The following is a 13,545-nucleotide window of genomic DNA, read 5'->3' as shown; positions in this document are numbered from 1 at the left end:
GGTAGAATGCAGCCTGCAGGTAAGGCAGGACTGTTAGGGGGACGCCATTGGGGTGCTACATTTATAGTCCTGGTGAATTTTTTTCCCCTTAAGTCGATATGCTTAATTTTCATTTGAAAATATTTTGATTTAGTCTTTGAAAATTCCATACATGTATATAGTGTATTTTGAACTTCTCCACACCCTAGTGCTCTTCTCCAACTCCCCCAAACAGCCACCAACCTATCTCTCTCCAGCACTCATGTCCATTACTATTACTACTGTGATTATTAGTAGTAGCGCAACCGAGTTTAATTAGTATTGAGCACTACAGACGTAGTGCACGGGCCTCTCGCCAGTGGCCACACCACCCAAGAAAAGTGAGTTCCCCTCCCCCAACAGCCATCAATTTGCAGTAGTTCCCCAGCTAGGGGTGGGGCCCAAGCAGGTCACCACATCTGCTGTGGGTTGATGCATGCATGCATCAGCCATGTCATGGAAGATGGCTTTTAAAAAAATTGTTCTGTGTATATGGGTGCTTTACCTGCATGTGTGTCTGTGCACTGAGCATGTGCCTGGTACCCTTGGAGGCTGGCAGAAGGCATTGGACTCCCCTAAAATTGGAGTTCCAGACAGGTGTGAGCCGTCATGTGAGTGCTGTGCATCGACACTGGGTCCTCTGGAAGAGCAGCCCGGGCTCCCAACGCTGCCTCATCTGTCTAGCGTGAAGTCAGCCTGTTCATAAGCTTCCTCCTCTCTCTCTGGCTCTTGGCATTCTTTCTGCACACGCTTCTCTGCTGTGCTGAGCCTTGGTGGGGGGAAGTTGACACGGATATCCCATACACTCGTCCATGGCTGAGAACTCAAGTCACTTGTTCTCAGCATTTTGGCTGCTCATGAGTCTCAGCATGAATTGCTGCTCGATGCAAAAAACAAAACAAAACAAAAACCTACACTTTTAACCAAGGTTAAAAGCAACACAAACCTATGGGCATAAACATAAGGAGTTAAGAAGACAGTGTGACAATGTGACCATTTATCTAAACATCACCCCTGGGGCCTGTGATTCCCCAAGTCTTTTGATAAGGCTCACAATACCCGACACAAAACCCCTCACATTCCAGCAGAAACCTATTGGTTACATCCATAAGCGTTGTGTTGCTTCTGCACCAGTGGGCACAACTGTCCCGGCAGGTCAGCGTTGGAGCTCACAGGGTCCAGTGCTGAGGAAGACAGCTGACCATGTCTCTCCCCGAGCATCCTGCAGAACACCTGCCGCCACTGTGAAAACCAGCAGGCACGGGAGACTTTCCCAGTGGGTTCGAGATTGATTTCTCGATGTCCTGCCACCATGGTTGTTGTCTTCAGTAACAGGGTCCTAATCTTTAGTCATGGTACTTTGCGTACCTCTAGGGCCTCCTGGACCACTGGCTTGTAGCAAGGTCTCCTGTGCACAGCATTGAGCATTTTTTTAAAAATTTATTTTATTAATTTATTCTTATTACATCTCAATGGTTATCCCATCCCTTGTATCCTGCCATTTCCCCCTCCCTCCCATTTTCCCCCTACTCCCCTCCCCTATGACTGTGACTGAGGGGGACTTCCTCCCCCTTTGTATGCTCATAGGGTATCAAGTCTCTTCTTGGTAGCCTGCTATCCTTCCTCTGAGTGCCACCAGGTCTCCCTATTCAGAGGATGTGGTCAAATATGAGGCACCAGAGTACATTTACACTATGGAATACTACTCAGCTATTAAAAACAAGGAATTCCCGAAATTTATGGACAAATGGATTGAACTAGAAATGATCATAATGAGTGAGCCAACCCAGAAGCAGAAAGTCTCAAATGGTATATACTCACTTATACCTGCATACTAGCCCAAGGGGCATGTCCCATGAAAATCTTCACTTATCAGGAAACTGGGACAGAGTGGAGGACATCCTATTGGGACTCTAGATGAGAGACGCATGGGAGAATAGCAAAGTAGAAGGATCCAGAGGGTCCTAGAAACCTACAAGTGGAACATTATGATAGGCAGATTTGGGCCCAGGGGTCCCGCTCAAACTAAGGCACCAGCCAAGGACAATACAGGCGGTAAACTTTAAACCCCTACCCAGATCTAGCCAATGGTCAGAACATTCTCCACAGTAGAGTGGAGAGTGGGGTATGACTAGCACTTAACATTTTTTTAAGGAGCCTATTTCTTCTGGGAGCCAGTGTTTCTTTGAGTGGCATTTTGTGGTGGCTAATTCCTGTCACATGAGGGCGGACAGTTCAGATTGGCAGGTGTACTATTCTGGACGTTAGCATGAGCCACTTTGTACGTAATTTCCAGGCCTGCAATCTCAGCCATGTAAACAAGGGCCCTGCGAATTAGAGACGTTCTGGTTGGTCGCCTCTCTGTCCCGGTCAAAGGCTCGGGTCACAGAGATCAGGCTGCTGCAGAGCTGTGGCAGCAGCTTGTAATTCCTGCATCATGCTTGAGGACCAGCTCCCTTTCCTGATCTCTGACGAATGGCTTCAACAATTAGTGGTTTTATGCATCTGCGTGTAAAACCGTCCACGTACCCATCGTCTCCCCCTTCCTTAGGGCCCCCGGGAGAGAATTTCACAGCTCCCTTGGGTGTCCCTCTTCACGCTCCGCTCCACAGTCCCCAGAATGACTCACTAGGAAATGCCAATATGTTCTCTTTCCTGTCAGCTGGTGATATTTCTAGTTGGCAGGCTGGCATAGCATGAAGCCAACTCCATAACAGGTTAAAGAGTCCCATACACAGAGGCATTGCATAAAACACGGAGCCGTGCCCATGCATGCATGCTACAGGCGTCATCTGCCTCGATGCAACCCCCATCACACAGTCCATGGTTTCCTAAGCCCAGATGAGTATCCTTGTGTGCAGCGACACTGGGAGGCCAGCCCAGGCTGTCAGCGGTGGTTGCCTGGGTCTAAGAAGCCTGGGAACTGCAGGCCATGCCCCACATCAAAGTGTCACAGAGAGGCAGAGGACAAGGCACGCCATCCCTAACCCAGTGCTTCTGGAAGAGATCTTACCAGAATTCACAAACGATACACTCAGCTTGGCTTATTAACCTTTGAGTTAGTTTTTCCTCTAAGGAGTAGGAGGATGTTCTGTCCTTTACAAACTTAAAGCATGGGAGTGAAGTTGAAGGGGGTAAAACAGCTTTATTTTTCTGACCAACAGCATGTTCCTTTGGAACAGTACACTAGGCGTGCAGCTAGCTAACAGGAGTGGAAGTCAGTCTTTCACCTTCACAGCACTGCGTCCATGGAGCTGTGCAGTGGGGAGCAATTCAAGGAGACACGAATGCCCAGGTTTTTTTTTCCCCCCCTCTTCCCTGGGAGTGATTGACACCAAAGGAGATCGGGAGGGCCTCTCTGATAGGAGCTTAAAGAGCCTTTCAGTTCTTCTATGCTGCACCTGCAACTAGCATATTGATGCACCCCACGAACCCCTCCTCTCACCCAGAACAGGCACTACAGGAGAAATGTTGCCCAGTGGGAGGCTTATTTCAGCTTTTTGTTTGTTTTTGTTGTTTTGTTTGTTTGTTTGGTTTGGTTTGGTTTGGGGGGTTTTTTGTTGTTGTTTTTTGAAACAGGGTTTCTCTGTGTATCCCTGGCTGTCCTGGACTCCCTTTGTAGACCAGGCTGGCCTCGAACTCACAGTGATCCGCCCTGCCTCTGCCTCCCAAGTGCTGGGATTAAAGGCATGCACCACCAGGCCCAGCTTATTTTAGTTTTTTGAACTAGCTCTAGAAGCAGGCTTATTTTGAAGATCCAACTTTGATTATAATTTCTTTCACTGTGGGCCTTTTGAGTTTATTTCTGGTTCTTGCCTTAACCAGGATGCCATTTAAACCACTGTAAAGAAATGAAGGGTGCTGCTTCCGCTGTTCCACCAGCCACATTTGGATATGGCACTCTGACTAGGAGCCCATGGCTTGGTTTGGGTGGGGCTGTGGCTCCTCAATCCAAGTCTAATATTGATGGTATAGGTATGTGCATTTTTCTGGGGAAGGGTTCTTGGCTTTAATGGTCAAGTTAAAGAACCTTAGTAAAACTGGGGAAGACTCGCTACCCATGAGCACACAGCTGAAGTCTAGCAGAAGCTCCAGTGTCTTTGGATTTGAAATAAGTGATCACAGAATCCACAGAACAAGAGCAGACAAGCATCATTCTGCAGATGATTGGAGTGTCTAATTTGGACCAGATCTCAGAAGAGGGAGGCACAATTACTATAACATGGGCTAGGAGATGAGCTCAGACAGGAAAAAAATTCAAGTCCTGAGAGCTTCAGATGTGGAGTGGCTTCTTTTATAAACCTTAGCATTTTTGGTCTTGAAAAGTGGAATGGAAGGAGCCAATTCATGCATGGATCTGATGGTATTTTTGTTAACAGGAACCAAGTCAGTAGGCTTCATGTCCAAGTACTCACTGTGTTGGTTCCAGATGGAGTGAAGCAGCCACTATCCTGCCTGTTGAGCCAACAAGGGTTCTACAGACTCCAGTGCTATGTCTTCAGAAGAGGCCTGGCATTACTATGTAAAGAGGAAATCAGAGGTGAAAGTTAAAATGACAGCAAAGATGGAAGATTACCATCTTGCTGTGTTTTAGTTTCCTTTCTGTTGCTGTGATAAAATACAAAAAAAAAAAAAAAAAAAAAAAAGCAACAAGAGAAAAAGGATTTGCCTAGCTCACAGTTGAGGAACACAGTCCACAATAACAGAGAAGTCACACCATACCACCAACCAGAAAGCAAGGCGTGAGAATATATAGGCTGCTCACCTCATTTTCTCCACCTACATACTCCAGGATCACAGAGACTCACACCAGGGTGATTAACACAATCGACACAACATCCCTACCCCAGCTGTGCTGATAGGCCCATCTCCCAGGCGATTCTGAACTCTAGCCAGTTCGCACCAGTTCACACCAACCACAAGCCATGAGCACAAAACCCACCTTCTAGAACATTCGGCTCCATCTGTCGCCGCCAGCCTGCCAAGCTCACTGGCTCCTCAGGCTGTGTGTCTGTGTGAATTGCAGTGAGCACAGTTGATAAGGAACCTTCCTGGGTAACCACAAAACCTTCGTTTCAGGAAGGTGAGGAACGTTTGGGCAGATGTTCTGCGAGGGTGTTTTTCAAGAAAAATAAACCCAGGCCGGCCATTAACGTAACCTGCGCGCGGCTCATTGAGAAAGCGAAGAGACAAGAAAAGGATTATGTACTTTACAAGCAGATGAAGCTATTGACGACTTCTCTGCGCGTCATCAGCATCCCAGGTATGAGCCAGTCGTTGGGTCTCCTGTATCGGGAATGTATAATCATTAGATCTTAAAATGAATGACTATTTACTTTTGGATGTCCAGAGAGATGCTGACTTTCAGCCATGGATCGGGATGTGTCCCATGACTTAAACATTTTCTGTTCACCTCTCCAACATACTAATGCTACCCAGCGCTGAGTCCCTTTAGCTGAAAATTTGCATCCCAGAAGAACTGACTCTACAAATAAAAAACAGAGTCTTTGCCCCTCCTGACCACCCCCCCCCCAAGCCAAAAAAACCGGTGTGTAGATTAGAGTGCAGATTTCAGGGGAGTCTAGAATCTGAGGGGACACTTGCACCGTTCTTTGTTGCTAGCCTTAGAAGGTTTAGCTGACAAGACACTGTGCCTGTGCTCAGCCCTTCTGCCCCAGGGCTGGCTGAGTGACTGTCTGAGCCATTCTGGGCTGCTGCATTGGGGTCACGTTTATCTCATTTCAGGTCAGCACCTAATGGGCACTGGAGCCGTCTCCAAGAGATGTGCCCTGCCCTCTGCAGTGACTCAGCTCGAGAGGAGCACAGCTCATTTATCTTGGCACTCAGCAGCGTGTGCGGGCGGCAGTAGGTAGTCAGCACTTACTGGCAAATCCAATTTCCCAAGCCACAGAAGCCATCTCTGCACTTGGGCACGAGCTTGACATCTGGCCTCTCCAGCACTCTCCATCCCACACTCTGCTCTTTTGCCCAGATACCCCTCCATCCCTCATCAACACCCGAGAACCTCAGGCTCCATTCCTGACTGCATCCTCCCCACTTACCAACACTGACTAAACACCAGCAACGAATGGCGCTGCTTGCGTTTCTAATATTAGAGCCTCAGATGATTCTCGCCCGAGACTTCATTGACAACAAAGATCCAAGCTTGAGCCAGAGGACTCTGAGAGTTCTGAATATAGTGTTGAAGATATTCATGCTGCTTGGTATAAGTGAACTAATGGCTAATATGGTGAAATCTATAGTTATACGGGAGTTTCATTTCCCCTTTTAGTTTGGGAAATAGTTTGCTCTTTAAATATGTGCACGTGTGTATGTACAGGAATGTGCACACATAAGTGTGTATGTGCCCATAGAGATCAGAAGAGCCTGTTGCAGGTTGATTGTAAGCTGCGTGGTGTGGGTCTGCTGTAAGAGCAGTACAGGAGTTTTTGTTTGTTTGTTTGTTTTTGTTTTTCCAAACAGGGTTTCTCTGTGTACCCTTGGCTGTCCTGAACTCACTTTGTAGACCAGGCTGGCCTCGAACTCACAGTGATCCGCCTGCCTCTGCCTCCCGAGTGCTGACATTAAAGGTATGCACCACCACACCCAGCACAGTACAGGATCTTAACCACTGAGACTGTACAGAACTTTTTCCAGAAATATTTGCCGTGTTATCATTAGCTTTGAGACACTTTTCAGTAGAATCATTCTTCTAGATCTTGTTCACTGACTTGAGTCCTGTGTATGGGCCTTTCTACAGTCTACCTAGATTTAGCTACTATAAAATGTCAAAAATATCCAGCTAGAAAGATGGTTCAGTGGTGAGGAACATTTGCTACAATCATAAAAACTACTGGGTTTGGATCCCATCACACAAGTAGGAAGGCTCAGTAGCCCACGGACACCTGTTAGCTATGGCTCCAAAGGCCACGACATACACCTGGGCACACACACACAAATGCATAAATAATTCAGTCATAGTGGAGGCCCCTTTTCATTAACAAGCTGTGAGTTCTGCGGACTGTAAACTCTGCAGGCACTGAGTGATGCTGACTGTTCACACATGCAAAACTGTCTCCTTAGGACCAAAAGGGAGTGATTCAGTGGACAGATACACCAGAGTTTAGTCTGAACGAAGGCTGAAGAGATCAGAGACATTTGTGCTGAAAGTTCATAAATCTCTAAGGTGATCTGTGTATTGATGAACTCACTGTTCTCATGTTTCCTTCAAGGGAACAGTCCGTGTCACTGAATGAGTGCAGGATAAAACTTGTTGAGGCAGTTGCCCTAGATTCTTAGAGAGTACAAGTTATCAATAGGAAGTACAAAATACAGTTTGTTTAAAAGACACGAACTTTTATTATAATGTTACAATTCAACAAATCACACAACATATCCCTACTTTAATCTTCCAATTAAAGTTTATTTTTATTATTTGTTGAAAAATATAGTTTTGCTCAAGATTATTACCCTTCTAATCTACTTGTCCAGTTTCAAATAGGAAATGGCTTTTGATATACTGAGTAGCTAAAATCAAGTAACAGTCGATGTCTGTAATCAACTGAATTTATCATAATTTCTAAAAACAAAAAACAAAGGCGTTGGTTTTAGATAGAGTCCAACTATGGAGACAGGCCTGGAGTAGCCAGTTAAAGTCTTAGCAGTGTTTGTTTGTTTGTGACAGGATTTCTCTGTGTAGCCCTGGCTTTGTAGACCAGGTTGGCTTCGAACTCACAGCGATCTGCCTGCCTCTGCTTCCGTTAGTGATGGGATTACAGGTGTGCTCCACCATGCCCAGCTGTTTTAGCAGTTTCCGGTCAGTATTCAGATAATCCAAGGCATTAAACTTCTGTAGTTTAATTAAGGAGCAAGGCAATCTAATCTTTGCTCCACTTTGTTTTCCCTTGTGCTTTTATTATGGATAATGTATTCCCTCTCTTTAGTCAGTTCACAAGCTTCTCAGAGGGACCACAATTTATGAACAGGAGAAAAGACCTGAGGAGCTACAATGTATCAGTGACGCCCTGTCTTGCTGAGAGCATTCATCCTTGTCACATGTCCTCACTACTGACAGCATTTAGTGTCATTTGTCTTTGAGGGTGACTCATTTGGCTATCACAAATCTAAAGCCACAATAAGATAATATATGTATATTGGTGAGCTGCATGAAGGTTTCAGTCACTGGAAAAGAAGAAGAAAAGGATCTCAGAAACCTGCAACAGTGAGTCAAGGCAGAGGTGTCCCTGGCACTGCCTGTAACAGTGAGCCAAGGCAGAGGTGTCCCTGCCATTGCCTGCAATAGTGAGCCAAGGCAGAGGTGTCCCTGGCACTGCCTGTAACAGTGAGCCAAGGCAGAGGTGTCCCTGGCACTGCCTGTAACAGTGAGCCAAGGCAGAGGTGTCCCTGGCACTGCCTGCAATAGTGAGCCAAGGCAGAGGTGTCCCTGGCACTGCCTGTAACAGTGAGCCAAGGCAGAGGTGTCCCTGCCATTGCCTGCAATAGTGAACCAAGGCAGAGGTGTTCCTGGGACTGTGTTGACTTTGCAGTCTTGTATTACACATCCTGGAACCATAATGGTTTAACTAGCTACTCCCATCAAGGAGAAACTACGTATGCATTCATAAAGTGTTAATCCTGCCAGAAGGCAGAAGTCTGAAGCGTCTCCTCAGCAACACCAACAAGCTCGCACCCCACCCCCACCCCCCGCCCCCAGTTGACTAACACGGCTTGGCAGAATGACAAGTGGCTACAGAAGTTACCTGGAGAAGTCAGTGTATCAGTGCTCAATTCTGAGTGTGAGGCATTTGGATATTAACAGGAGAGCTTGATGCGAGCACAGCCTTAGAGGAGTCACCTAACAGAGGATGGTGGCAGAGCAGGGGACGAAGGCCTCTCATCTTCACTCTCAAGTTTTCTTCTAAAAGCACTGGCCACGTGCCAAGCCTCCAGGGCACTCAGTACTCCTAATGTCTTCTTGTTCTCTATGGAACAACCACATGTGAGCTTTTGCCTCGCTGTAGGGAGAGCATGCCTGCCTCTTGTATTTAGTGTGAGACAGTTGACCTTCTGCTGAGCCAGTTGCTTGTCAAACTCTAATTTTTACTTATTTTGATTTCTGGGGGAGGGATAGGGGTGGGAGACATGCGTGTGGGGGTAGTTTTGTGGAGGCAGGTCTCTCCCTCTACCTTTATGTGGGGTCTGAGGATTGAACTCAGGTCTTCTGGCTTGTGTGACAAGTTCCTCCCTTGATCCCCATGCTCAGCCCATCACTTCTACAGCTTTTCACCCCACCAATCTTTTTTTTTTTTTTTTTGGTTTTTCGAGACAGGGTTTCTCTGTGTAGCCTTGGCCATCCTGGACTCACTTTGTAGACCAGGCTGGCCTCGAACTCACAGCGATTCGCCTGCCTCTGCCTCCCGAGTGCTGGGATTAAAGGCGTGCGCCACCACGCCCGGCTCACCCCACCAACCTTATCTTCCCAAACTCTCTCATCCAAGGATCTTTATTTTTAAGCTTTTAGTTTTTAGGTGTGTGTGTTTTGCCTGCCATGCATGTCTGTTTATGCACCACAGTGCAGCGCCCAGAGAGGACGGATGACATCAGATCCCCTGGGATTAGAGTTACACAAGGTTTTAGGCTAGCACGAGGGTGCTGGGAATTGAACCAGGGTCCTCTGGAAGGGCAGCCAGTCTCTTAAGTGCTAAGCTATCATCTCTCCATCGCAGGATCTATCTTCTGTCCTTTTAAAATTTATTTTATTTTATTTTATTTTTTTTATTTAAAGACATGGTTTCTGTGTAGCTCTGGCCGTCCTGGAACTTGCTCTATTGACCAGGCTGGCCTCAAACTCAGAGATCTGCCTGCCTCTGCTGGCTGAGTTATAGGGATTAAAGGCGTGTGCCACCACTGCCCAGCTAAGAGGATCATTTTTTCTTTTTATATCCCTGATTCTCATTTCTCCAGCATCTCCCATGGTTTTGTCCATCAGTATCCTTTTCATCTCTGAAATCCTGCCCACCAGCAGTTCCTCATCTTGTGCTGGAGACAGTGTTCTTTTGACCAGGTGCTTCCCAGAGCCATCGTCCCCTTTCCTCTTTGCTCTGCTCACTCTTCAGGAGAGTCTCTTCACGCGGCTCGGCCATTCCTAACCCATCTTCTGCACTTAGGTAACTGAAACTGTTCCGGCCTCCACCTCTGTAAGGGTTAGCCTCACCCTTCACACATCTAACATCTCAACAAGCTCCTTCTCCCAGCAAGGCTTGAATAGTCTGCCCTTTAACTGTGTTACTCTTCTAGGGTTTACTAGAAAATTTGATCATTGTCACCTCATCTCTTAGCGTTTAATAACTTGCCACTTCCTAGGTTGGCCTCCAGGAAAACATCTGGGACCCATTCTGCTGTCTTCAAACTCTTGAAGTTTGTCTGTCAACCACTCTTGTGGCACTTTTCCATAGGACTTAGCAATAGACCCTCTCAGGGCTTAGACTTCAGTTTCCTCCTGCCTGTCTGTACAGACTCAATACCGAGTCCATGTTCTCCTGGTTTTGCAAGAGAGGCTGTTCACAGTGTTCACAGCCATATATTTATATTCCTTCAAGACCAGCCATTGAGTCTGAGCCTGGCAGTGTCCTCCTCAGCTCCTGCATCCTTCCCTGCACTGACCACTTACAAGACTGGGATTCAAAACCCTGAAGGAAAAAAAAAAAACCAACTCATTCCTTGGGAGCTACCCTCACACTCTCCAGTCCAAAGAAACCTTGCTCTTGCCTGCTTGGCTTTGGCTGTCTCTAGGAGTGCATCTGTTGTGCTTCTATGCCACCCACAGGCACCAAAGTCATTAGGGAATCATCTCTGAATGGTTAATCACCACAGACCAGCCAACTGTTTTTACCAACCAATAGGATACATGCTAAAATTTACTTTCCCTTAAGAATGTTTCCTAGGATGCTTGCCTTGCTGGAGTACCACACTGCTGACAGGCCATGACAGAAGCTATCTCCACCAGACTGTACACAGTGGTGATCTGTGACATCATCCTAGAAATTAGTCACTAAAGTTTGACTTTCTAAAAGTAATTAATCATTGTATTCCTATCTCTTGAAGTCTGATATTGAGTGGGTTTTAAGTGTTTGCTGAATTAAAAAAAAAAAAAAGGTTCAAATAACAAATGGCATAGGGAAATTCAGCTAATTTTTTTTTAAAATGTGTTCAGAAAGTGACTGAAAAGCTGGCAATTCATTGGTTAGCTTTAAGGCCTGTGGCTAAAGGACATGATGGCACCGACTTTCAAGCCAAACCATCAAGGGAGAAGATGGCGGTGGACTTTTTAAGCAAAGTAATGTTTTCTCAGCAGATGTCTAGATTAACAATTCGTATCATTGCAATTGTTGTTTTGTATGTACATGGTGCTGCAAATTGTCATCCAGTCAGTTTGGATGTACTTGGCACAGCAGACTGAACAGAATCTCCATCTTAACTGCACGGCCAGATCAAGCTCGTGCTGAGGTGGCCTAATACCACACCCCTGGTTTCATGACTGAAATGTCTCAATTTGTCCTAAGAATGCCTTTGTACAAATGTGCTTTTTATCCCCCCCCCCCCTCCTCTCAGACCCTTATGGACACGTTGATCCCTCACTGAGTCCCCTCCGGGACTTGGCTTTTCTCGGCAGCTCTTATGTGATGTGGGAGAAGACATCCCAGCATCTGCACTACTCCATGGTCCAGCTCAGCAGTGTGAAGCACTTGGTAAGAACTTGAAAATTAGCGGGGCCAGCAGAGCCACAATAGATACAGTGCTCCTGACAGGACCAGTGGGAATGTTTACCTTCATGGCAAGAGTTTTAATTACATTTTGTTCATTTAGCAAATATTTGAGTGACTTGCAGTGGCCCAGGGATTGAAGCGGCAGCAGTGAACACAACCACATTTGTTGACTTCAATGAGACCAATTCTAGAAAAGAGCCAAATAAATAGTTAATAAACCAACAAGATCGGGCGTGGTGGCACACACCTTTAATCCCAGCACTTGGGAGGCAGAGGCAGGTGGATTGCCATGAGTTCAAGGCCAGCCTGGTCTACAAAGTGAGGCGACAGCCAGGACTACACAGAGAAACCCTATCTCGAAAAACCAAACCCAAACAAACTAAAACAAACAAACAAACAAAAAAAAACAACCCCAACAAATATATATCAAATGGTGGTGGGAAATGCTATGAAAAAAAGAAAGTGGGGAGAAAGAAATGCAGGATTTTGATAGATATGGGGATCAGGATTGGGGAAAGAGGGGGTACAATGGAGAGGAGCCCATGCAGAACCCTGGGAATCAGACTCCGGAGACCAGACTCGGGTGCAGATCTAACTTTAGTGTCCAGTGTAAAGGCTTTAACAGGTTGAAGGGCAGATCAGACAATCCCATGCCAGCCTCAAGCACCGACAGCAATCAATCAGGTTATAGGGAAATGTGGGGAGGCAAGATTACTTCAGGAGACTTCTGTAAAGATGAGGGAAGCGGACCGCCCTAGCCTCAGATCCGTTTTGAGATTTTGCTAATGTGCTGGGACCAACAGGGTGCAGTGAATCAGGACCCTTCAAGGAGTCTTAGGAGCCGCTGACCCTTCCCTTGCCATTCTCTGTGGGCCTCCAAAAGGCTTATATGGACACTCCCCACAGATAAGCAACTCACATAGTCAAAGTAAGGCTAATGGAGGTAGTGATGACTCTGGAGCAGAAGCCAAAAGGCTCTGAGAGCAAGAGAAGGGAATTTGAGACAGGAAACCATCAGCAGCACGGTGGCTGATGGGTTGAAGGAACAAGGCTTGTGTGTCTGTACAGAGTGAGCAGAGTCTGTGCAGGAAATGAGATGAAGCGGCAGGAAGCGGAGGGTATCCGCCCTTGTAAGTCTGGGAGGTCGTAAGCCCAGGCTTGTCTTTATCCTGTTAGCAGAAGTGTGTGACATGGTGTGATTTTCGCAGGATCTTCCTGCCTCCGTTTTGACAAGACTGCATACAGTGAAACGAGGGAGGTGGCCTAGACTAGGGGCAGCAGTGAGGTGGTGTGTGGGTTCAGGTGGACTGGCCATAGTGCTTATGAGGTGGATATGAACAGTAGAAATGGTTAAGTGTTAAAGGGTAAGTCGTAGGCCTGAACTGGAAGGATAGCTTAATTAATTAGAAAGGACATCAAGAACAGTTTTAGAGGAAACTGCCTTGATTTGTGGCAGCAAGGCAGTCTGGATAGTCACCTAGTCATAGAGGTTTGTGTTTAAGAGACAGAGATGGGCTATAGCATGCCCACGGAGACGGTGTTTAAAACCACTGCCTGAGGGAGAGCTCACGTGGTGCTTTCGCTAATGGAGGTAGCCTGAGATTGAGTCTGGACTCTTCTAACCTCAGATCTGACAGCCGAGTCCATCTGGAGGGAAAGTTGGCAACAGCAGCCAGGTACTGGTCACAGGCGACCTAGTTCAGGTGGGAGCCAGTTGAAGTTCTCTGCTCTCTGTTACACCCTCTAAGTGGGAAAGCAGCCA

At 46.7% G+C, this 13,545-nt stretch overlaps 1 protein-coding gene across 1 annotated transcript in view; it reads left to right on the top strand.

Annotated features, from left to right (window-relative positions):
• RARRES1 (retinoic acid receptor responder 1) overlaps window positions 1-13,545 on the top strand; it is a 39,593-nt gene that overhangs the window by 20,746 nt on the left and 5,302 nt on the right. Inside the window, exons 3-4 of the mRNA XM_084769448.1 lie at window positions 5,098-5,281; window positions 11,629-11,765. Coding sequence (XP_084625574.1) covers window positions 5,098-5,281; window positions 11,629-11,765 — 321 coding nt within the window. The remainder of the gene's footprint in view (window positions 1-5,097; window positions 5,282-11,628; window positions 11,766-13,545) is intronic.

This window comes from Acomys minous (assembly GCF_964271855.1).
Source record: "Acomys minous genome assembly, chromosome: 19".
NCBI classification, from domain to species: Eukaryota; Metazoa; Chordata; class Mammalia; order Rodentia; family Muridae; genus Acomys; species Acomys minous.
The sequence above is the reverse complement of the archived record's forward strand: the minus strand, read 5'-3'. Positions and strand labels throughout refer to the sequence as shown.